A 25,557-nucleotide genomic window follows, 5' to 3' on the forward strand; every position below is an offset into this window, starting at 1 on the left:
GGCAGAGGGAGTCAATGGGGCTGTAGTCATTTGGAGATACGGCTAGGTAAATCTAGGTACCATCAGTTTAGTTGTGATAGTCAATAAGGTTCTTTCTCATTCTTTGACTTAGAGGAAGCATATACAGGCTAAACAAGAGAGGTGCAAGAATTGAGCCTTGTGGGACTCCGCATGTCATGGACGTCCACTTAGACTTATGCTCTCCTAGACTCACATAATAGCCTCTTCCTTCTAAGTATGACCTGAACCATTTGAGTATTGTGCCCTCTTGCGGAAGGAGTCTGTATCCATCAGACTTCTGAATTTGGAAGAAACCAAAGACAGATTTAACAGTGCAGCATCACCCTCCTCCAGGACCACCTGAAGAAGAATTTCTGGAATCTTCTACCATCAAGACTCCGGTGTTCTGCACTTCTTTCTCCTGCTGTTTTGTCTCCTCCTTGAATGCTTCCAACATGGCTCATGTGCACTACTTCTTTCTAAGAAGAAAACGAACAAACAAACAAACATGTATTTTATTACCAAACATTACTTATGTAGTAAAATGTATTTTATTCACATCAGATTCACCCACCATGGGACATATCATGCTGAAAAGAAAAATACAAATTAGTAAATTGATGTTTAATATGTCAAAAAGTAATACATTTCATCAATACAGAAAAGAAAAGGATCGTGCTTACCTGAGTGAAGTCAAGCTCCCAGTTAAGCGCCATACACAATGCATACTGCCAAACAGATAACACATTAACAATTTAGAATATAAATCAAACACTTAATTTGACAAAAAAAAAAACATATCAATCTTTTTTTCACTGGGATCAGCCTGATGTCTTTTGATGACAACTGTTATGGATGTGGGGTTATGCCCAAGATGAATGTGATGGGAAAATAAAACCACTTATTAGCATTAGCATGAATACATCGCAATCCACAGATGCTGACTGTGCAGGAACATCCTGGAAAATATATCGAAATAGAACATTAACAATATTAATGTGTATGTGACGTTAATTAATATCTTATTTTTAACAAGCTTCCAAGATCCTGGAATCATATTTACTGCGATTGAGCTTAAAAAAAGGGTTTTATATTTAAATTATTTATTTACATACATACATATACATGTATGTAAGTATATATGCATATGTATGTGTGTATGTATATGTATGTGTGTATGTATATTCACATAAATATATATACACATATAAATGAGAGGGCGAGAGAATTCAGGGTCAAACCACTTAACCTTGTTGTAGGTATAGACAGTAGCAAGTTAAACTTCCTATGCCTAAGCCAGAGAACCAAATGTGGAACTGAACCACTGGACTAATATTTACAACTTCAACCCATGGGTTCACAGTCAAGGCTTAAGCTAGTCCCAGACTAAAATGCATGTTTGAGCCGTTTTAACTGAAAGCATATCTTAAAATCTGTCAGTGCCATGCTTTTGTCTCGAGATGCACACCAGTAATGTTTTTTCTAAGACACATTGTAAAAGATACTTAAAATGTTCTAATGCCCCGTCTGTGCAACCAGGCCTAAAAGTTATAGGGAATGATGAACAGTTCCATTTAATTTAGTATAGATTTGACAACGACAACCAAGTATTTTGCATTGACATGCTTAGAACTTCAACTGGAACACAGGACAGTTTTTCCCCATTAAACTTTATGGAACAGAATTAGACCGTATGTAAAGCTGAACATGGACACACAGTATCTCCATAACCACTGGGATCTGTGGAGTCAAGGATGTGTATCCTCTTGACTTTCTGCAGCAAAACCTGGAGAAAACACAAGTTTCTACAATAAAAGTTGTTACTTCTTGGTTTAGTCAAGTATACAACCTTTATCTAGATGGGGGGGGGGGGGGGTAAGCTATTTAAGATTACCATAGAAATGAAGAAAAAAAAAGGTCAGACACACCTTTGGATGAAAATTATAAATATTTTCAAAAGACATTTCCAAAATTAAAAATCACATTATTTGAAGACAACAACCTACACACAGGGTCCAGTGACTTGACTTGCACAGAGGAAAATGATGCAGTCTTTCGAGAAAGCATCATCCTGTTGGAGACACAACATAAACATGAGTTGCCCACAGACTAAACACATTTATAAAATTACATTAAGACCACTTAGTGAATGCTATCAGGACACAAGGGGACTTTCAACCAGCATAACAAAATGTTTCTGAGAATCACCTATAGCACCTTTAAGTGGATGTGGGATTTTTGTGTTTGTAATAACATCATGGCTGAATAAAAAAAAAAAGATAACATTAAGGCAGTGCATTAAAATGAAACTACAAGTTTCTAAAACCACTTACAGGCAAAGACAGAAACGGATCACAATTTAAAGTCGGTTGCCAAGTGGCCACTTCATATGAATTGACAGCGTGAACATCCTTGCCCAGGTGAAAAAACAAACATTTTACAACTTATCACAAAAGCACAAATATTATGTAATATTAAAATTTTATTAAATTAAATTTATGCATTTAGCAGACGCTTTTATGCAAAGTGACTTACAGTGCATTCAGGCTATCAATTTTTATTTATCATGTGTTCCCGGGGAATCGAAACCCCAACTTTGCGCTTGATAACGCATAAATATATATATTAATATTTATTTGAGAAATGTCCAACATATCCACATTTATAATGTTTAAATTTATACATATAACTAAGCCATGCAAACAAATATGTTGTAATAAATAAATCAATACATAAATAAATAAACATTAATTCATTAGCCATTCACTGTTCATCCAAGCACATTTCACAGATGAATTCCCCTCGAATCTCATTGGAACAATCTATATGTGCCCACTTTTGGCACCCCTCACACCTTATCCAGTCCCCCCCACTAACTGAAGATAACTCCCCACAGTTAGAGGCATTCTGTATCATCTTTCTTCTTATTCTTCACTTCAGCTGCACTTTTGCATTTAACTTTTTTTTGTGTGCCTTTGTTTTGTGCAGCTATCTTGTCCTCCAACATTTTTTCATATGGCGAGGAGGTCAGCACTGCTGAAGATTCACATGCCCTCTTTCGTGGCCTCTTGTTTTTTATTCTTGGCCTAGGAGACAGCTCTTCTAGAATCGAGGAGGGGGACTGACTCGGTCCTTTAAAAAGGAATAAAAAATACATTAGAATACAGAAACCCACTGGGGCCTATCAAAAGAACACACACACACACACATATACAAACACAAAATTTAGTGATGAATAAGATGATGACGATGATGATGATGACAATGACAGTAGCCTAACAGTAATAGAGGTTGTCATAAAAATTTAATTACCAGCTGGATTGTGTTTTCAAGTGACTGGAAGGAAATTATAGTAAGCTCTTTAAAATACATAGTTTTTCTTACCATCTTCTTACCATCTTCAGCTGGCTTGGGAGTGGGCACTAGTGCTGGGAACCACGGATGATCCTGATGATGTGGCTACTCTCTCGCAAGCAACACAGCCTCGAGGGTCTTATGCGAGTGGTGGCCATCCAATATCAGAATATGAGGCTTCTGAGGAGTGCATCCAATGGTGTCACAAAAATGCCACTGGAGAAACAGTGTACTGTCCATCCACCCTGAGTCAGTCACTCCACCAGTCGATCCTGCTGGGGCACCACACAGCAGGCGCTCATTCATTCCTTTTCTTGCAAAAGTGAGCAGTGGTGGTACAAACTGCCCAGCGGCGTTCATGGAACAGGCCGCAGTAACAGTAAAGCCTCTTTCTGCACTTGTGACTCTGCCACCTGCCTCTTCCCCTTTGAAGCAACAATTTTGTTTGGCTTCTGCACATTCTGGACACCTACCTCATCCATATTCCACAGACGGGTGGGGTCAACGTTTTCGCCAAGCCTATGGAGCTCATCCTCATAAATACGGAAGAACAGATCCACCTTCGGTCTGTTGAACCCCACCATCCTAGAAATGCTCGTCGCCTGTGGAGTCCTGACAGACAGGGTTCCTTATAGAACCAGTCTTTCCCTGCCATCTTGCGCTCTGAATTGAAACTATGGTTCAAGTCTAACCTCTCTGCCAGGTCATAGGCCAGCCTCCTTACATCAATCGGTGAAAGCCCAAACAATGCCCTCTCCATTGATTGAATGTGCTCCATTAACTGAAGCTCGAATGATGATGTAAAAACTGCTTTGCGGCCTAAACACTTTGATCCAGGCTCCAAAACTTTTTTTGGTTACTGCAGTACTAATGAATAATTCTTCATTAACACTCAAGTCACTAATATTAAGTACTAAGGAATGCGTGTTAACTAATCAATATGTAATAGCATTTTTTAATTGTGTTAAGTATCAATTAGTTAATCAGTAACTATTCAATTCAGTCATGCCTCCTTAAGAACTACAATTAAGTAACTACTAATTCAGCTTCACGAGGAATAACTATTAAGTAACTACTAATTAACAGTGATGCACAGTATCAGATCGAGGCCCTTTCTTCTTCTTTAGTACTAATATTGTTAGATAAATGTACTACTGTTATGTGTACTATATGTAAATATTCATTTACATTCACTCGCAAATGTGCCGATTAATGTTTCTGTCTGTGTGTGTCCCCACGCTATAATGTTGCAGTTCTTGCAGCATTAAATCCAAGAGAGAAAACAATTCTAGTGAAAGACTACACAGAGATTCATGAGTGCACATGCAGGTCAAAATGTGAGCGCACACGCGCAATTTCTGTGAGTCCAGTTTTGTGCGAGAGAATGGATTGAGATTCCGTTTGTAAGCAGAGATCCGTTGCTTGTAAACTTGATGTGCTCTCGCGCTACAATATTAATACTACATTAATGATGATGTTGATCATTTTTTTGTTTTTTATGTAAGTATTGTCTGCAAGCAGAAGTTCATCCCCAATCTAAGTGCCTTGCCAACATGGCTCAGTTATTTTATGTTTATGTGATACCAAATGATTTCTGTATTTAACGGCAATGACTGAGGGAAAAAATTAGAATACAGGGAAGCCATGAGTCATTAAAAAAGAATTACCAAATATAGCTGCAAGCAGCGATGGCGGGCTCAAGCCACCAATGCCATCGCCCCCCCGGTGGCATCAGGTAAACTGTGCCCAGCGGGCACATGCATTCACAATATCCCTCTGGCTGTGAGGTTTTAAAGGATATGGCAGTTAAAGGGTTAATCCGAATCATCTAGACTTTAAAATCACATTCACAGAACAATATATATATATATATATATATATATATATATATATATATATATATATATATATATATATATTTAGTAACACTTTACAATAAGATTTCATTTATAAACATTATGTTAACATGAACAATATTTATATAGCATTCATTCATGTCAGTTAATATTCCAAACTTAAACATTAAAACATTGTTTTATTGTGATTTTTTTCCAAGCACATTTTACCAATTCCAAACCATATCAATCTTAATAACTACCATTATTTTTTATTTAATCATTTATGAGTGCTATACAATAGTCCAGGAAAGCTGGAAGAGAAAAACTCCTTATATTTATGTGTGCAGAATTATTAGGCATGTTTTCTTTTACAGATGAAATGCGCTAAAAAAGAGTTTTAACTCAAACTGTTTTAACTCAAAGTCGAAAATTATGAAATACCCATGAGAAATATCAAACACAAATGCAATGCAGAAATGGATAAGTTAAGACTTGACCATTGTACAAAAATGCTGACAGGGTCATGAGGTCAGAAAAGAAGAAGAAAAAAACAGGTTAAGAAGAACTGACAAAAATAATTGCAAAATAATTAGGAATTAATGTGAAGATTAATTTTTAGTCAATTCTGCAAGACAGACTTTCAGGAAAGGAGGTGGAATAAAAATGAGCTCCTAAATCTTAATCCCAGATTCTGGAAGATATATTCCTCAAACCATCGGACAAGAGGAGGAGGTGCTGGTCCTTCACGAGTCACTCTAATCTGTTCATAAAGCCTATATATAAAGTCTTAATATATAGTATTTCACAATACTTCATGGTATTCTAATTAAATCATTTTTTGGAATCTTAGATCTCTCAGAACCTGACACATTGTAATTCTGAGACTCCAGGAAAGTGCCAGTTCTGTAAAATGTTGGCACTGGAGACTAAATACTCCCTGATAGTTTCACACCTAATTCACACACACACACACACACACGCACACACACGCACACACACACACACACACACATTACCCACAGTGACAGAGGGACAGAGTGACATCAGATGTATGATAGTTTTTTAATTTTCTATCATCCATATAGTGTTGTATAGTCATGAAACTATGCATATTTCCTCAGAATGACTTGTCTTCTATGTGTACATTTTTTTGAAGTGTTTAGAAGCTGCACTTTTAAAAAATAAAAGACATTTACTGGTTACTTTTTTACCGTTATTTAAAAAAATCACCAGACAAAACCATTCAAGCCATTCAAAATTAATTCGCACCTGTTCTGTAAGATACATTCTTTAAACTGGTAAAAGAGGATGTGGTGCTGATCCTTCAAGAGTCACTCAAAACTTATCTGTCCATAAAGCCTATAAAGAATTATTCTTAATATACAGTTCCCAATACTTCAACTTGTTATTCTAATTAAGTGAGGGTCTTTTTATCAGTAAAATACATAAAATTCATTTTTTTTTTCTTTGAAAGATTTCTATAAATGATTTAAATCATACTTGTTTCTACAATAATTATTTAAAAGTAATCCTATAGCTCCATCTGGTGGCCATTATTGGTACTAAGAATTGCAAGCTTGATTTATAAGTTATGATAGTTTTAATTTTATGCTGGCTCTTGAAAATGATAAAGCTATGAAACTTACTGTGCTTCCTTCAAATGATGACTTCTACGTATCTAAAAAATTATGAAGAGTTGGAATTAAAAATTTTAAAGATATAGTAAAATAACTATTGTATTTTTTTATGCTACTTTAATAAATTGGTATGGCCACACCATTTAAGGTATCCTAAACCCATTCGAAATTTAACATCTTCAGTATATTGGCTTCATGTTAAAACAGTTTGGTGTGAACTACTTGTGTCTTCTTGGAGGAGAATTAATTCATTTACAGGCTGATTTTATCATAAATCCACAATAACATTTCTGAGTTCTGTATCAATCTGTGTTGTTGTTTGTTTATTTTTATTTGATTTTTTTTCATAGGAAGATAACTGACCCTTTACTCTCCTTTTTAATAAATGTGCTTATAAACCAAGAACAAGCTATTTATAGCTGTATTTATAAACTGCTTACTACTGACTATTAATATTGGGACAAGGCTTTATAAAGCATGAACTGACTATTTACTAATGAGTCCAGTTATTATAAAGTGTTATCAATGCATTTGCTAATGTTAACAAATTAGACATTATTTTACAGTGTTATCAAATCCCTTAAATGATTTATAAGTGTTTTGTAATGATTTTATTGACCTAAAAGCATTTGTGAAAGTTCTGCTTGCATTACAGCTTAGTCTTGATCTGTGAGCTGAACAGATTTACTGTTACATCCATGAGATTATGTAAATTCAAATAAATATCATGTCACAGGATGTCAGAGGTCAGTATCAAATTAGTTTGAAATTATTATTTGCAGCACAAATAAGGTTTTTTAGGATTTTTAAAAATCCCTAAAACTGTCAGAAAAGGATAAGGCCCAAGATTTCTATGTGAGTGGCTAAATTTATTTGTTTTTATAACTATAATGCATAAACTATGAAATTATACAAAATGTATAATAAAGTACAACAGTTATTCTTTTCCAATGTTTTTTATTTATATACTTTTTTTTTTTTTTTGGATTTACATTTTAAAAAATTTGCCTACTGCAATCATTCTAAACAGCTTGAATAAAACCTGTTAATATTTATTATAGACCACTGTAACTGTGTATAATCTAACAAACAAGTTTATTATGAAAATAAAAGTGTGTACACCAGATAAATTGGACGATAAAGAAATTGCTAACAATAATATAATAGAGCATGTTTTAGGTTTTTAGGCATTTAAATGCAGAAATGGACAAATCAAATGTAAAATAAAATGTAATTGATTTAATTAAATATAGATTAAATTTAGCATTACTAGCCCCGGCCCGACAGGTGTCGTAATACCAGTTTCGGCCATGGGAGGCGGTATGCAGGCAACATAACCACCAGCCAACCTGCAATACACGAATAACTCGCGCGGCTTGTGGGCGTGTACTTGAACCTGATGTCAATCATGTGGAAAGTACAGCCCACTACTTCATTTCAGTTCAGGGAAGAGAGCGCCACCTGATACAGGGAAACAACCGCACTCGGAATCACAAATCAAATCCGATAAGAAAAGGAGCCGACCCAGAGTAAACATTGGCACTGTTTTCAATCGCTGGAGACAACTGATGGACCTGAAAGAAATGAGGCTCGACTCCGAACTTGCAACATTTCTAACAGTAAGTTAGATGCTTTTAGTATTTCGCTAGAAGTTTGTTTTATATGTTTGTGTATTTGTTTTCGGGAAGTTATAACACAGAAATGTATCGAAGGCTGTTTGATAAACGTGCTAATGTTAGTGATGGCTAACCGTAGCTGCGTTTGATAATTAGCTAGCTATAACTTAACGTTACCCATTTTATTATATCATAACTAACCTGCTCTGTCTAGTCTGTTGGTCTCCGTGTCCTCTTTGCTTCGTGGTTTTTCTGTGCGTGAAAAAATTGATGTGTGGAGTGAAAGCGTGTGAAAAGAGTCAATTGCGTGCGTCTCACGGTGAATGCTTGAGAGTTGGCACATTAGTTCTCAAGCAGAATAAAGGACAGGTTGATTATTGCTGTTTAGCGTTTGTATTAATCTATGATGTGTCCCTGTTTGCCTACAGGGACATAAAAAAATAAATTAAAAGTGATACGTGGACCAAGGTGTCTGAGATTGTTCATTTTAAGTAAAGGATCCTAATATTTCATCCACAACAATATTTAATGAGGTTATAACTCCTTGTGGTTAGTCTGCACGAGATCAACAAGCTTGTATGCTTTGCGGCCGCTTTAAATACAAAATAAGCATTCGATCTACGTTAGAGCGTCTGAGCGCTCACAAATCTTTCTGCAGCGTCGTGAGCAGAGAGGCAAGAACGATTTTCGACGCTCTAGACGCCGGCGGTGTGAACGCACAGTTAGGCTTCAGCTATGGCTGTAGTGTTGTTGTGAAAGTAGGGGCGGAGCATAGAGACTATGCCGTTTCTCGTTTGTTACTCTAGAGTAGACCAATTCACTTTATTGAGGCATACTGCCCCCATCTGGTATGGAATGTGGAGTATGACTTGATTTATTTTGCCAAACATTACAGATGGCACTTTTAATGAAACAGCTTTATAATTAAGCTGTTCCCACAAACTAAATTCTGAACATTTCACTTGTTACAATAAATAGGTTCTTGGTAAATTAGGTGCCATAAAATTTACAAACCGTCAACATACTGAAGTCTTGTGTATTATAGCTCTTCCATTTGCAAATGTTCAAAGCAATAAATGTAAAATATATTGAAACAGTAATAGAGTTTAGATTATTTTAAATCAGTGATACAACAATCATGTTCTAGCTGTCTGGATTCATAAATAGTTCAAAGTAAATGTTACGTATATTTTCAATATATTTTTATGTGACTATGTATGTATGTATGTTATATGTATGAGAACTTATTTTACTTTTTCAGAGAATGCAAAAGAAAAGAGGCAGAGTCTGAGCCAGATTTGATCAAATTGAACAGTTGCACCACTTGCAGCAATAATGACTTCACGGTGGTCAAAGAGGCGTAAATTGAAATCAATGATTAAGTTCACAGAGTCAGAAATACTACAACAATTCTATGAAACCAGTGCACCAAATTCTGTGTCAGAAGAAAATCATGTTGAAGCAGTAAAAGGTTATGTTGAATACCCTAAAGTTGTCATAGACTCAGCTGGTTCAGATTGTAATGATTCAGTCACAGATGAGTTCCCTGGTGGGGTGTCTGATGAGGTTCTGTGGCATCCCACCAATATACACAATGTTAATAATGACACAGTCAACTTATCAGACGTTGACTCTGATACTGAGTCAGAAGCTCCAACGAGTGAGTTTCTTTTAAAGAGTTTGCGATATTGGGCCTTAACCTTCTCCGTCTCACTTGTGCACTTTTAAGTATTTTGAGAATGTTTCATCCAGAATTGCCCACAGATGCCAGGACAATTCTTAAGACCCAAACCCATGTATCTACCATAAAGATGGAAGGTGGGGAGTATTATAATTTTGGCTTGGCAAAGGGGATATTGTCGTGTTTGAAAAGCTTAATTCTGCCTGAACAACTGAAAATAGTTAAAGTACAGTTCAATTTAGATGGCCTTCCACTTTTCAAATGCTGTACACTTCAGTTCTGGCCAATTCTTGCCATTGTCAATTGTGACTATACTAAACATCCCTTCCTCGTTGGCCTTTACTGTGGTATGAAAAAGCCCAAGTGCATATTTGAGTTCTTAAAGCCATTTATTGATGATTTAGCTGATGTTCTTATGGGTGGTATTGTTTACAATGGTCAAAACATATTGGTAGAGGTAAGCTCTTTTGAGTGTGATGCCCCTGCCAGAGCCTTTGTTCTTTCTTGGCAAAATAAAATGGCATACCCAGAAACTGATGCAAAGTTGAGGACAGATTCTGATTTTAATGATATGATTGATGAAGACCCCCACTTGAACCAAAAACTTTCTCCTTTAGCTGGCTTGGTAAAAATGGTTACCATGTTTCCATTAGATTAGATGCACTTGTGCTGTCTAGGCATCACTAGGAAACTTTGAACTTATGGATCAGAGGTAAAGCACATACTACTAGGTTGTCCACCCAGACTGTAGCTGACATTTCAGAAAAGCTAAAGCTGAGTTTAGTCGGAAACCAAGAGGGTTATCAGAAATTGACCGCTGGAAAGCTACTGAGCTGCGCTCTTTTATGTTGTACACAGGCCCTGTTATGCTTCAGAATAGCATTCAAATGCTGATGTATGAGAACTTTATGCTGTTTTCTGTTGCAGTGCATTAGCTTTTATCCTCTGGAACCCCAGAGGCGATGACTAATTGTGCTCATGAATTGCTTGTCTCATTTGTATGCCACTTTGGACAACTGTATGGTCAACATGAAATAGTCTACAATATACACCAGCTCACTCATCTGGCTGAAGAGTATCGTCTCTTTGGACCTTTGGATAATGTGTCAGCATTTCCTTTTGAGAATTATTTAGGACAAATAAAACGTCTTTTGCGCAAGACTCACTTACCCTTACAGCAAGTTGTGAAAAGGTTATCTGAGATGCCAAGTCCAGATTCACCAAAGCCTCATGAGTGCAACTTAAGTCGGACACATTTTGACGGTCCAGTGCTCCATAGTCTTGGCAAACAGTTCAGAAAAGCTGTCACTGAAAAGTAGACTCGGTCAATAGTGCAAGGAGATAATTGTGTACAAATAGTTGGCCACATTGCTATTTTAAGAAATATCATTAAGGTAGATGGAGTATGGATTTTTGTCCTGTTTCAAAAGTTTCACAATCAAGAGTCATTTTTCTCCCACCCATTTGAGTCAACCAGTATACAGTAGGTTGTTCTAAAGTTTGGGAGTTGCATGACAATCTAGATATGGCCAGGCTCCAAGATATTCAGCTGAAATATTTCCTCTGTCCTTACAAGAATATTTCCATTGCCATGCCACTCATCCATATGACATAATTAATTGTTTGTAGATTAAAACATGATTGTGCTGTTGTAAGAAAAGCTTGTACTTAACATAATTAGTTCCTGCTTTTCCATCTCCAAGGAAAAGTTTACATTTCTAATCTTGTATTGTAGGGGAGTTATTTTGTTTTAAAATATGAAGCAGTGTTGCATCGTTCAATTTCAAAATGGTGTCACAGTAATTGTGCCACACAGCTGGCTGATTGGAAATAAGCTTCTTAAGCCACCATATCCACCCAAAGACACAGCCAAGATATGGGCTGCAGTGAAAAAATATGAGCTGCCTACTGAGGAATGGTGGTCCTATAAACCTGTTAGACACCTTGCAATTCGGGGTAAAGTGACATTCAGTCTGAAGTAGAAACTGAGAAGTTTAAAAAAAAGAAAATCCAGGTAACACAATTAATGAACAACAAGGGGAAATAATAATCATAACATGAAATTTATCTGAAGTTTTATTTCTCTATTAGACACAATCCCATTTACAACACATCTGATACAGAAGAGGAAGTTAAAAAAAGAAAGCTCTGCCCAGCTCCTAGACTTCTATTTCCAGGTATAACAGGGATGTTATTTAACTAAGACTGAGTGGCACAATATATGCAAGTGTTCCATTTATGTGGACATTCCAAAATGTAATTTTGCTAACATGTAAAATCTGTTTCACTGCAGTCTCCTGTTCAATCAGCTTCCAGAGTCCAGACCTTTGTCCAGCCCTGTAATCAAATTCTGCCTAACCACCCGTCCGAGTCCTCTGACCAGATGTGCAGCAGTACCCATGTACCCCTGCCAGGAACCATCTTCCAAGGATCATGAGGGCATCCATTCCAGAAGTGCTTTGGCAGTTTTGCAATCAGACCAATATTTGCTTTGATTTTAATGTCCAGCTTCCTAATTTCAGGCAGTTTACACCACAATACTGTTACTTTATCCTAAAATATAATTGGGTTGCTAATCTGCGAGTCTGTTCACTAGCAATAGTTTTTTCTTGTTGCAGATGCAAGGGATTCTGCAATAGAGTTAATGAAAGGCAAGTGCAGAGAAGTTTTCCTACTTTCCTTATACAGTATACATGTTAAATATGTTTTGACCTGTAATGTTTTTTATTCTCCACAAGACGTTGCTTTACAAAGGAATTCTCCTCAAAGCAACCGCTGCAACCGTTGTCTGTCTCAGTCCCTCTGCACAAGAGTGATGAGCTTGAGCGTGCAGAGGAGATATTAGCATCCAGTGAAGCAAGGGCAAGTACGGTTTGTGCTTCTATGTTGACCATTTTGTTGTTAACCCATTATTTATTTTTATTTTTTACATTTTACATGTTCTCTCTGCTTTGTGTTCACATTTTGTATGGCAGGTAAAACACTTCAGCATAATTGTAGGAACCTCATTGGAAGTTAGGGTCCGTCGCATGCTTTCTTGTGCACTGACCAATGAGCTGGCATCATCACTAAATTGGGCTGGGAAGATGGTTAAAAAGCAGTCAAGGCAAAAGAGGGCATTCAAGGATACGTTCTTGAATATGTGTATATTTGGTGAGTTATTACTATCAATGATTTTAATTGTTGTTCTGCCTTTTGTGTTCTCAGAAATTGACCTTACTTCATCCAATATTTCCCTGTTCCAGTTCCTCCATTAATGTATTAAATTGCATACATTTCATATCCTGTTGTTTTTCTCTTGTTAGATGCTGTGACTTTGCAGATGGGTGTGGGAAAGGTTTCCCAGTATGAATATAGTCAGGCAGTCCAGAAATGGCTCCGATGTGCACCGTACCGTGTGGGCGGATCTGCACTTCAAACAAGTCAAACTGTTCCGTCGGTGCCTCCAGATACAAATTAATTAGCTTTTTTGTTCAGTTGTTTATTTGTTTATTGGTTTACTGTTGAGTCTGTATGATGTTTTGTTTTTCTTTTTTCATGGAATTGAGTGCTTTGAGTTGAATGAATTAAAAGATCAAAGAATGGAAAATGAAGAAGAATGTGATTGAAACAGTGTTTTTAATTTGTTATTAATATAGTTGGTTGAATATTGATTCAATGTTATGAGCATGTTGTCTTCAATATTAATAATGTTTCGAATGTCGGAGCAAAAGTGCCGTTGAAAAAACATCACTTCGTAATGTTGAAGCAATATTAACACCATTGATTTGTGGTTGAAATATGAACATTATTTCAATATTAACTGAGGGTGCAAGTGTGACGTTAAAGCAACATCACTTCCTAACGTTATTTCAATGTAATCAGCATTGACACATCAACACTGACTCAACATTGGTTCAATGGTTACATGCTATCTGGGTTGTATGTACGTACAAACTAATTACTGTGCGTGTACGACTTAAGTACAGCCGTGTTTCTTATTAGTTACTATGTACATACAGTTCAGGAAAGTACCTTGTATTACCGCACATTTGCCTGTAGGTACAGGATATTTACCGTGTATGTACCATGGAAGTGCACGTACTGTATACCCAGGTATCTCATAAACTAGATTGACTACTATAAAATATGAGCCAGGTGTTTCAGGAGTTAAAGACATATGCTTATTTAATGTTTGGTTGATGTATATTTATTTGTTAAGTTGAACTGTTTTACGAATCCGTTGTTAGATGCCGAGGCTTTTCTCTGCATACGTGTGCAAAAACTTGATTTCAAAACAGTATCATAGCTATTAAACTATCTTGATGTGTTTTTAAATATGTATTTAATGTCAGAACAATCTCCAGCAAATCTGATTTTGTGGTGATTGTGGTTTAAAATGAAATGATCACAATCCTTATTTAAGTGATGAAGGATTTGGAAAGTCTGACAGTCATTAGTTGTTGAGTGCTCTAATGTTAACCCTGGCCGGTTTACATGTTTCAAAAGATTAATGGTTGAAAACATTACATATTCTTAAAACATGTAAGCAAATGTTATCAGTTACATTAAAGAAATTGAAATAGTTACACTACCTTTTAGATTTTAAATAGGGTAATTTGTGATCTATAACCCATTGCAAGTCCATAGTAACCTTCCCAAAACGGTGTAAAATAATTCCATCAGGGTCTCAGCTGCAGCTAAACGTTGAAACTTCAGGACCTTGTTGGCAGTTTGTGAGGAGTGTGTGTGAAAGCTGTGGTGCAGGAGAGTGTTAAGCATTCTAACTGAGAAACACAACACTAGGTTTTCATTCATCTAATTAATCATTTATTTTTTTTATTTCAAACCAAACCGATTGTTCGCATTTAAAAAGTCATCAGAATGTTTATTGTGTTTTGAAAATAAGTTATGAAAGTAAGTTTTTATTTCTTTATTGTTTAACATGCTAGAACCACAATGCATTGATGAGGTTATGTGTTTCTTCTGCTTCGGTTACTGTACACATATTCAAGAGAAACAATCTTAAGCTTTTAGTCTGTCATTAAAAACATCTTAAAGACAAAAGTTTTCACGCATCTATTTTCATTTGTCTCAGGACTCTTACTAAAAACACTTGAGTGTGGACATGAATCCTACATTGTAAAGTGAGGAAGTAAGTCTAATCGGTTGTAAAAGTTCTGTAAGACATTTGTAGCAATTGTATAAGAAGCACTTTTGGTTTCAAAGAAACCTTATGACAACTCATTTTCAATCTAATATAGGTCTTTTGTGTTTGTGACCTTGTTTATTTGTTTGTATATCTGTGTACTTGAGTTTGGGGTATATTTGTGTTTGTTTGCTTGCATGTTCATGTTTTCTTTATGTTTGTGTGTGTGTGTGTGTGTGTGTGAATGTTTATGTTTGTGTGTGTGTGTGTGTGTGATTGTATGCTTGTGTTTGTGTTAGTGGTGGGCATAGATTAATTTTTTAATCTAGATTAATCTCACTGTGATCTTGAAATTAATCTAGATTGAAATGGCTCATTCGAGTTCTGCCGAAAGCATTCAGAATATGTGTTACCCAAATAAAATTGACAAACAGTAAGTCTTTGAGAAGGGGTTTATCAAGCTAGATGGTGCATTAGAAAAGGGGCTCATCTCCTGTTTCCAAAATGCATCACAAAGTGCTTGAAAAAGCTGTAAACTCATTCCACATTGCACAAGGTGCAAACAACATTACGCCTGTTTCACACCAATGTTTAAGTTTTTTTTTAAGTTTGTAGGTGTCAAGGTACAGAAACCAAATAATAGCACTGGATAGTCTTCAATGTAAAAATGAAATATACAATCAAACCTACATTTATTCAGACACCTTCAACATTTCTCACATTATTACAGTTTTGCTATATATATCAAAAATGATATCTGGTTTCTGAATAATTTTTGGTTTGACTGTTAAAACTACAAAGAAATTCAGTCAAGAGCAGTGAGTGATTTTCATTTTCATGTTCTTGGATTAACATTACAGCAGTCAGTAGCTAAATTAGGCGCGGCCACTTTAAGAGATGATGAACGCATCCAATATAATACACATCCTATTTTTTACTTTCCACATCCCAACTGTTTACTTTCACTTGAGAAATAAACAACCGTTTTTTCGAGCATAATTTCCAAGGTGGATATTTGGACATATTTTGTATGTATTTGTCGGCACAAGAGCAAAAATAAGCAAATTCGATGTTGAAGTGTTTTGAGACGCCTTTCTCTGCGCGAGCCCTGAGCACCAGAACACCGTGGTGTTGAATTGGGCTCTTTCACATCTTTTTGTTCGTTCAAACTGTGATTTGTATTTGTTCGTTCAGGAGCAGGAGGGACTTCGAGGAGAACTTCGCAGAAGAGAGAGCATCTTTCTGAGCTTTCCTGAGCATGTTTTTAGGCTGGCCTCAGTGAGTCGTTTATATTAAATATCAAGGTGAAAGTCATCATAGCTTGCTTAGTATAGACCCAGCTCCCAACCCAACTTTGAGAATAGATTAACGGCGATATTTTTTTATCGCCCGATAAGAGTCTCACGTTAACGCAGCACATTAACACTGATAACGGCCCACAACTAGTTTGTGTACTTGTTTGCATTCTCAGTACGTTTATGTAGAGGATGAAAGATCTAGTAAATACAATTTAAATAAAAATTATAAATGTAACTTATAAATGTAAATAAAATAAACAAATTAACTCAAATTAAACAACATTTTCCTATATACCATGGACCATATACAGGTCTATGTCATAAAGTGTAAATTGTCACGCTTTGATCACTGAACACAAAATGTTGAGCTTTAGCTGACCCGCAGCACACCATTTACAACACCAGAACCCCTCAAAACTAATGAGTGTACAATCGAGTAGCAAACCCCGAAAACCTTTAGTTCACGAGTTCACCCTAACATCTAATCTGAAGGCGAATAGTAGGCATATTTTGGCGTCCTGTCCTGGGAGAGGGGTCCGGGCCCGGAGCATAGCCCGAACCCAAATAACTCCCCCTATCCCTAATTTGGGATAAATAGATTAGAAGTGAGGAGTTGGGGTGGAGGAGGGATGCCGAAAAACTGTGGTGGGACAGGAGGTAGGAAGACTGGATATATATACGCTTGTGTGCTATTTAAGATGATTAGCTAAACCACATGCACCTGTGCCAAATTGGATGATTATCTGACCGTGCTTCTCCCGAACTTTGTTAATAAAACCACATATGTTTTACAATCTTTGCTGATATGGTTGTACCAGTAATCACACAGACACCAGACGCCAGAAAAACTAAATAATTTCACATTATTTTATTATTCGTTTAAATCTATCTTTGCGGCCTCCGTTATTAGGGAGGTGCTGGGGGGGGGGGCTGTTAGTGGGTGTGTTTTTTTCTTTTCTTTTTTTATTCAATGTTTTGAACATTAACACTGAAAGCATACGTGACTGGTAGATGTACAAATACTGACTGAGATTACACTCAATTTTCGTTCATACTCTGTACATCATAAAACAAAATAAATGTATGTTTTATTTTTTCTTCAGTGTTGTTTATTTATTTATTGTACATTTATGTAATATTGACAAAATAAAAGACTTATTAAAGGATTTAGGCTACTAAAGTAAGTGTGAGTGGCTTATTAAAATCAAATTAAACAACAAGGAGTTTTGTTTAGATGAAAAATAAAGATCGTATAGGCTAACCTAGTTTGAAAGTATCTCATATACACAGATGTATCTAACGATCCTGAAACAGGACACATATGTTCAGGCTCAAGGTTCTGGTATAGAATAGCAAGAGCATCTAATCATCCGTCAGTTTATACTACAGAAATTATTGCCATATTTTTGTTTCTTCAGTGGGTTGAACACGTTAATATACCTAAAGTAGTCATGTTCAGACTCATTTTCAGCATTATCATGTTTAAAGAGTGACAAATCTTCAACTAGACGAGACATTTTGTCAGACATTTTACAGTTTGTTCAGAATACAGACAAAAACATATTTATTTTGTATGGACAGCTGCACATGTAGGAATAGAATGTAATGAAGTAGTGGATCAGATTAAAAACATTAAAACATCCAGACATAGAGTTTAATGCTCAAATGAGTAAATTAGAAATAAAAGGGGTTATTAAACACCTAGTTGGGGACAATTAATTACCAGCATTTGGTTTCCTCGATTGCACAGATACTATTTAAACTGAAATGAGCTGGAAGATGACATCATTGAATTCAATGATGAACTGCATTATTGACACACTATTTCCCTATTTAATGCTGTTCAGTTGCTTTGTTACAGTCTATGAACTGTCTTTAAATGAAGGTGACTAAGACTGGACTTCTTCAAGATTTTGGACACGCTTTGTTAGATTGTCAGAAACTTGCTCAGGAAGAGAAGAGTTTGTAAATTATACATTTTTGTATTGAAATGAACAATCCTATCAGATTTTATGTTGAATGGTGTATCATATTGACTGAAGAAAGACTTTGGGTTTGTCCGTTGTGAGATGGAGATGGCACATATAACATTAAAAATGTACTCTGATAAAGTATGGGAACAGCAATGATGAAAAGTCCAAACTTATAAACCCTAATTTTAAGATAATCGAATGAAGTGGTGAATATTAAGGCCCGTTTAAGCAGAATGAATATAGAAAACCTGGCATAGACAGGTCGGCAATAGCAGCCATCATGGACACATGTTCGTTTTCACATTCCTCTTGTGGATTTACTTTCTGTGGGAATTATTAAAGATTTTACCCGTCTTTCTGATTGTTTTGAGTGCACCTGAGTGTAACAAAACAGTTATATATATATATATATATATATATATATATATATATATATATATATGTATTTATTTATTTATTTATAATGATTCCAAAGCTTTTTGAAGTTTCAAGCCTTTTTAAAACCACGTTGAACCTTGCATTCAAAGAATCTTGAGAAAATGTTTTAGGGTTTCTACAATGATATTAAGACTGCATGAAGAGAGCAGGAAAGACAGAGACAAAACATTCTTCAACTTCAAGTTCTTTTGTGTTTATTCTGTTTTAGACCGTGTGACTACAACATGGGGAATCATTAAAGATTTAATTACTAATCATTTTCCCTGATTACATCACAGAGCTCCAGAGCCTATATGGATTATGCATATTGGATATCAGATGTATAAGCATATAGATAATCAATATCACTTAAACAGAATCAATTTCAGTCCATCTCTACTATTTATCCAAATGTACTAAATCACAGAGGACAGAAGCATGATGGACTAAATATCATTACTGTTTGCTCTTGTAATGTTCAAGAAATAAATTACAATAATATAACCTCTCTTCTGATCTTTTTATTAGAGCATGTACAGCAGAACTCTTCACCCTCTGAATAACTGTTCAAACAGTCTTTAGGAAGAGAGAAAGAGGGAGAAGGTGAATGGAATGAACGAGACTGTGAGAGAAAGAGGGAATAAGAGGAGGTTGGGTGCACTTCCGAAGTGTGAGTTGGATGTTGCATTTGGAGTTATATTTGGAGTTATGTTTGGAGTTGTAGGTGGAGTTGTAGGTGGAGTTGTAGGTGGAGTTGTAGGTGGAGTTGTAGGTGGAGTTGGAGTTGTAGGTGGAGTTGTAGGTGGAGTTGTAGGTGGAGTTGTAGGTGGAGTTGGAGTTGTAGGTGGAGTTGTAGGTGGAGTTGGAGTTGTAGGTGGAGTTGTAGGTGGAGTTGTAGGTGGAGTTGGAGTTGCAGGTGGAGTTGTAGGTGGAGTTGGAGTTGTAGGTGGAGTTGTAGGTGGAGTTGGAGTTGTAGGTGGAGTTGTAGGTGGAGTTGGAGTTGCAGGTGGAGTTGGAGTTGCAGGTGGAGTTGTAGGTGGAGTTGTAGGTGGAGTTGGAGTTGTAGGTGGAGTTGTAGGTGGAGTTGGAGTTGTAGGTGGAGTTGTAGGTGGAGTTGGAGTTGCAGGTGGAGTTGTAGGTGGAGTTGGAGTTGTAGGTGGAGTTGGAGTTGTAGGTGGAGTTGGAGTTGCAGGTGGAGTTGGAGTTGCAGGTGGAGTTGTAGGTGGAGTTGTAGGTGGAGTTGGAGTTGTAGGTGGAGTTGTAGGTGGAGTTGGAGTTGTAGGTGGAGTTGCAGGTGGAGTTGGAGTTGCAGGTGGAGTTGTAGGTGGAGTTGTAGGTGGAGTTGGAGTTGTAGGTGGAGTTGTAGGTGGAGTTGGAGTTGTAGGTGGAGTTGTAGGTGGAGTTGTAGGTGGAGTTGGAGTTGTAGGTGGAGTTGTAGGTGGAGCTGGAGTTGGAGTTAAAACAAATCCAGGTGGGTTGCTGCCCATGTAAGACTTGATCCAGTCCTCATACTGAGAAACTCTGGCAAATACACTGGGAAATTTGGGATCGTTACATTTTTCTCCAGTAAAACTTGAAATGCCAGACTGAATCCACAGAGGATCGTTCCTGCTGACCACTGGACCTCCAGAGTCTTCCTATATTGAGAGACATTCAGCATTTATATTTCCAAACAACCATTACAGACACAAGTATGCAACAGTGTATCCCAGTGATAGTCTGAAGCCCGTGTGTCCACCAGAGTGGGCAAGTGTACTCTCCTCAACTGTTTGCTGTGGGAGCACTGAGCATTTTATGCTTCTCTCAAATGGGTGCTTCCTCATTTCAACACAGCATCTTGCTTTTTTATTATTTATTATGAATTTTTAAAAATCAAATTAGCCTTTATCGTTTGGTCTATAAGAGGTATTTGTACCATTAAAATGTCCTTCTACACAGACTCAGGCTGCAATGGACATCATCAGCACAATATGACAGCGGCCATTTCTGGGACATTTTAGTTTCTTTCCACAGTGGAAGGAAGTGGAGTATGAGTGGAGTATATCAGTGTAATGTTTGCAAGTGACCAAAAACTGGTTAGTAGTGTTGTGTAAATTGCTTTGAATAAAAAATGGTTCAACTGAATGACTGGTTACTTACCAGACATATACTTTTCCCTCCCTGATTTAAGAATCCAGCACAAATCATATTGCTTGTGATGCTCCCTCCATAAGCATCATCACAGTCACTGTTGCTCACGATTGGTATCATCAGCTCCTGCAGGATATCAGAGCCCTGGGTGTCTGAAACAGACCAGAGGACAGATGTTATGGCTTTAAACCATGTCTAGGCAAACTGTTGAGGTCTACAGCATTGGTGTATAGGGTTGTTCTCTCACCTTCAGATTGTAGTGGTCCCCATCCAGTGACCCAGCTCTCTGTCCCCGCAGTAAACACACTACCAGCTGCCGCCAGACACACTGGCCTGATGTGCTCAGAGAAGTCCACGGAGAAGGACAGCTCGATCAGTGCTATGTCGTTGTCATAAGTGGAATCGTTGTAGTCAGGATGACTGATGACTCGACTCGCTGTCCTGTTCGTCTCGTGAGGGTTTGAGTCGGATTGGCTCAGACGACCGAAGTACATCTCAATGTCAGACTCATTATAACTGTTAAAACTGTAATAGAGAAATCTCACTATTATTAAACATTATTACACACTATAGATTATTAACAGACTAGTACAAATTCCCAATCTATCTTAAACTCAGTGGTGGACGAAGCACACAAAGTAAAAGAGTAAAAGTACTAACACCCTGATAGTACTCCAGTAAAAGTACTCCGATTTAACTCATGGAAAAGTACAAAAGTATTGGCTCTTTAATGTACTTAAGTATTAAAATTAGTGATTGATTAATGTTTATAATTTTAACAATTACATACACATTTTTTATTGAACATGTTTATATTAAATAATTCATATAATCACTGCTCTCTGGGGAGGGGGATTGTCAAAGACTATTAAAACATTCAATGTATTTAAATATCAGTTTACGTTCCTGATACGTCATGTGTGCAAACAAGTGAAAACACAAACTATAACAGAATTTAAAAATGAGGTTTGTGGCTTAAATATGATTTTCCTTTTCAATAATCGATCCTAAAATTCGCTCTGACTGGATCTCTTGAATCAGTGTGTTGCTTAAGATCAGCTTGTTCACATGTTTTTTTCAAGCACATGTTTTTAGGAAGTGTAGTAGAGTAAAGAGTATGATGCAGTGCTGGGAAGGTAGATGTGATAGGTCACAGATGAGAAGTTACTCTATTTAAAATGAAACTAGTTAGTGAAACTATTTCAATTGCTTTATTAATCTAACTGATTACTTTGGATTACTCTTCTAAATTTCTCATTTCTGTTGAAACATGTAAAGCAGGCAGGGTTAACCTTACAGTAATACTCAACACTGATTACTGTCAGACTTTCACAATCCTTCATCACTTCACCTTCATCACAAAACTCTCTCTTACACGCACACACACACACACACACACGCACACACACACACACACACACACACACACAATGCACAAAACTCCACATTTGAACATTCAATAGCAAACACTTAAACTAATAACACACTTCCAGTATCTGATTCAGAAGCACCAGAAGCACTTGGTTCATGAAACGTTCGTCCATAAAATGCATTGCTGTTCTGTTGTAAGTAATCTTAAAGATTCCTGAATGCTTCTACTTTCAGAAGAACAAGTAAAGTGCTTGTTCCTTCTCCTAGAGACACACACATCTCCCTGACACGACTGCTTCAACACTGTGCTACTGAAACCACGCTGCCTTTCTTTGCGTGAACATTAGGGCGACGATACGCAGATATTTCCACACAGTGATGTAGACGTGTGGGGGCGTGTTTAAACGAGCTGTTTTAGGAGGGTGTGGACGAGTCTTGACTTCCATTAAGAATATCTCTTGGTATTTGAGACTTTAGTCTTTGTAACTTCACTGATCTTCTTCATGCACTGAGAGCTTGTAACACTCCAATGAGAATGACAAAATACATATGACCCCTTTAACATTTTCCTAAGTAACTGTAATTTAATTACACATTTTTCTCAGTAACTGTAACTGATTTACTTTGCTCTCCAACACTGAGTAAAGGTACAGATGCTTGAAAATGTGCATAAATACAGTAACACAGTCCACGGCTGCTTCAGGCTTTAGCGGATACCTCTGGAGGAAGCAGTGCGCTGCAGATAACACCCAGTCTCTCGTGATGAGAGTCCCGCCACAGATATGACCCACGCCGGTCAAATGAATGCTGACCTGCCACGGCCAATCACCTTCTGACGCATTCTCCCCTCCAACACCCCTGTCCCTGGGGGGGGCTCGACCACACACTGAGGAGAGAGAGAGGGTGAGAGACTAACTCACACACACACACACACACACACTGAGGAGAGAGAGAGGGTGAGAGACTAACACACACACACACACACACACTGAGGAGAGAGAGAGGGTGAGAGACTTCCTCACACACACACACACACACTGAGGAGAGAGAGAGGGTGAGAGACGTCCTCACACACACACACACACACACACTGAGGAGAGAGAGAGGGTGAGAGACTTCCTCACACACACACACACACACACTGAGGAGAGAGAGAGGGTGAGAGACTAACTCACACACACACACACACACACACTGAGGAGAGAGAGAGGGTGAGAGACTTCCTGACACGCACACACACACACACACACACACACTGAGGAGAGAGAGAGGGTGAGAGACTAACTCACACACACACACACACACACACACACACACATGTGAGAGAGAGGGTGAGAGACTTCCTCACACACACACACACTCACACACACACACACACACACACACACACTGAGGAGAGAGAGAGGGTGAGAGACTAACTCACACACACACACACACACACACTGAGGAGAGAGAGAGGGTGAGAGACTAACTCTCACACACACACACACACACACACACACACACTGAGGAGAGAGAGAGGGTGAGAGACTAACTCACACACACACACACACACACACACTGAGGAGAGAGAGAGGGTGAGAGACGTCCTCACACACACCCACACACACACACACACACACACACACACACACACTCACACACACACAGGAGATCTGTGCAGATCCTCACCTTCGAGCTGGCAGAGGGAACCTGTGTGACAGACAAACACAGAGACTCAGTGAGCGTCTGGACAGAGCTGAGCAACAATCACTCGCTCTCTTCTCACATCAGCATCGTGATGTCAGTAAAGATGCTAACATAAATCTGCTGTGAGTTAGCGTTCACACTGACCCTGTTTCTGCTACACATTACTGATGACTAAGGGATTTGGAGAACGGATGGAGCAGGACACAAATGAAAAATCAAGATATTTCTAAACAACTTGATTTGAATTTAGTGAGAATTACAGAATATAAAATAAATGTGTGCCTGATTTCTCAAACAATGTGTGAGTAGTTTGCTCATGCATTTTTAATTGCATCATACAAGTTTGGATATTATTAATTCATTTGTATTATTATCATCAGTATTTTCTGCATTTTAAAGTAATATTAACCCATCAGCATTCTAGAAAAATTAGCCTAAAACACTTAAAAAAAGGCAGACCCAAAGGAAACTGTGCTGTTCTTCAAATATTTGGAGCACATTACATGCGTGGATTTGGTCTGTTTTGAAAAGAAACACTCTGAGGTTTCTTCCTGAACATCACTGTACAATAAGCCTAATTATTATTGAGTAATAGAGCTTTGAACTCACTGGAAAATGAAAAACTCTTTTCTCTAAATATCTCTTAATAATAACGTATTTAACCCTGAAACACACAGATTATGTGCAGTGGAACACTAACAGGTTAAAGTCATCAAATCTATAAACAACATAAATAAAAGTGTGGGATTTATGTAGTGACCAGAAACCTCAAAAGTTATGCATTTGTAAAGAAATTAACGTTTTACAGAAGTGAGGAAGATAAATTGTCCACTGTCTTTTTAAGAAAGAGTTCTTAGGAATGAAAGACTTGTCAGTTATGAATCAACTGAAAGACACATTATAAATGTGATGTGATGTTAGTGAGGATACCTGCAGCGTAGAGAAGTGTGATCGCAGCAACAGTGAGAGCGCTGTGGAGCTCCATCCTCTGCTCACTTCTTCATGAGAGAGGAAGACCAGCACAGCTTTTATCTGAGCTCTGTCTCCACCCCGTCACAGTCCTCAGCACGGATCCATCTACATGAATCATCACTCCAGCTCAGGATTCAAGATATCAAATCATCTGTGAATGATATGTGTTTCTGAGATCCAGTGATCTGTGTCTGTCCATTCTGTCTCTGATCACAGAGCTCATGTATTTATTGTGTTATTAAATGTCTGGGAATGATAGATCTGGTACGATCAATAATATATTTTTCATTAATAGTAGCATCTGCTTAATGCTTGAAATGTTTATAATTCACCTGTGTTCACTTAATTGGGATTTTGTGATGATAGAACACGGACTAATATAATATCTGTCTCTAAACATCATGTTCAGTATTTTCTCCAGTATGAAGAGTGGAAGATAGAGATCTTTATAAA

General features: G+C 37.4%; 1 protein-coding gene across 1 annotated transcript; it reads right to left on the minus strand.

Moving 5' to 3' along the window:
• Positions 1-566: 566 nt before the first annotated feature.
• LOC128026621 (serine protease 30-like) lies at positions 567-25,117 on the minus strand. The gene is made up of 8 exons (XM_052613863.1): positions 25,063-25,117; positions 24,115-24,135; positions 23,161-23,329; positions 21,320-21,588; positions 21,082-21,224; positions 20,406-20,579; positions 684-728; positions 567-590 (listed from the first exon to the last, which is right to left on the minus strand). The coding sequence occupies exons 1-8, from the start codon at positions 25,115-25,117 to the stop codon at positions 567-569; spliced, it is 900 nt and encodes a 299-aa protein (XP_052469823.1).
• Positions 25,118-25,557: the final 440 nt, after the last annotated feature.

The sequence above is a fragment of the Carassius gibelio genome, chromosome A13 (assembly GCF_023724105.1).
Source record: "Carassius gibelio isolate Cgi1373 ecotype wild population from Czech Republic chromosome A13, carGib1.2-hapl.c, whole genome shotgun sequence".
NCBI classification, from domain to species: Eukaryota; Metazoa; Chordata; class Actinopteri; order Cypriniformes; family Cyprinidae; genus Carassius; species Carassius gibelio.

Excerpts from the sequence above, each read along its gene's own strand:
- LOC128026621 (XM_052613863.1), bottom strand. The coding sequence starts at position 25,117 with ATGGAGCTCCACAGCGCTCTCACTGTTGCTGCGATCACACTTCTCTAC. Across the intron at positions 21,225-21,319 it reads GGGACCACTACAATCTGAAG|ACACCCAGGGCTCTGATATC; the intron begins GTGAGAGAACAA and ends GGTCTGTTTCAG. Across the intron at positions 729-20,405 it reads GCAGCAACCCACCTGGATTT|TATGCATTGTGTATGGCGCT; the intron begins GTTTTAACTCCA and ends TCTGTTTGGCAG.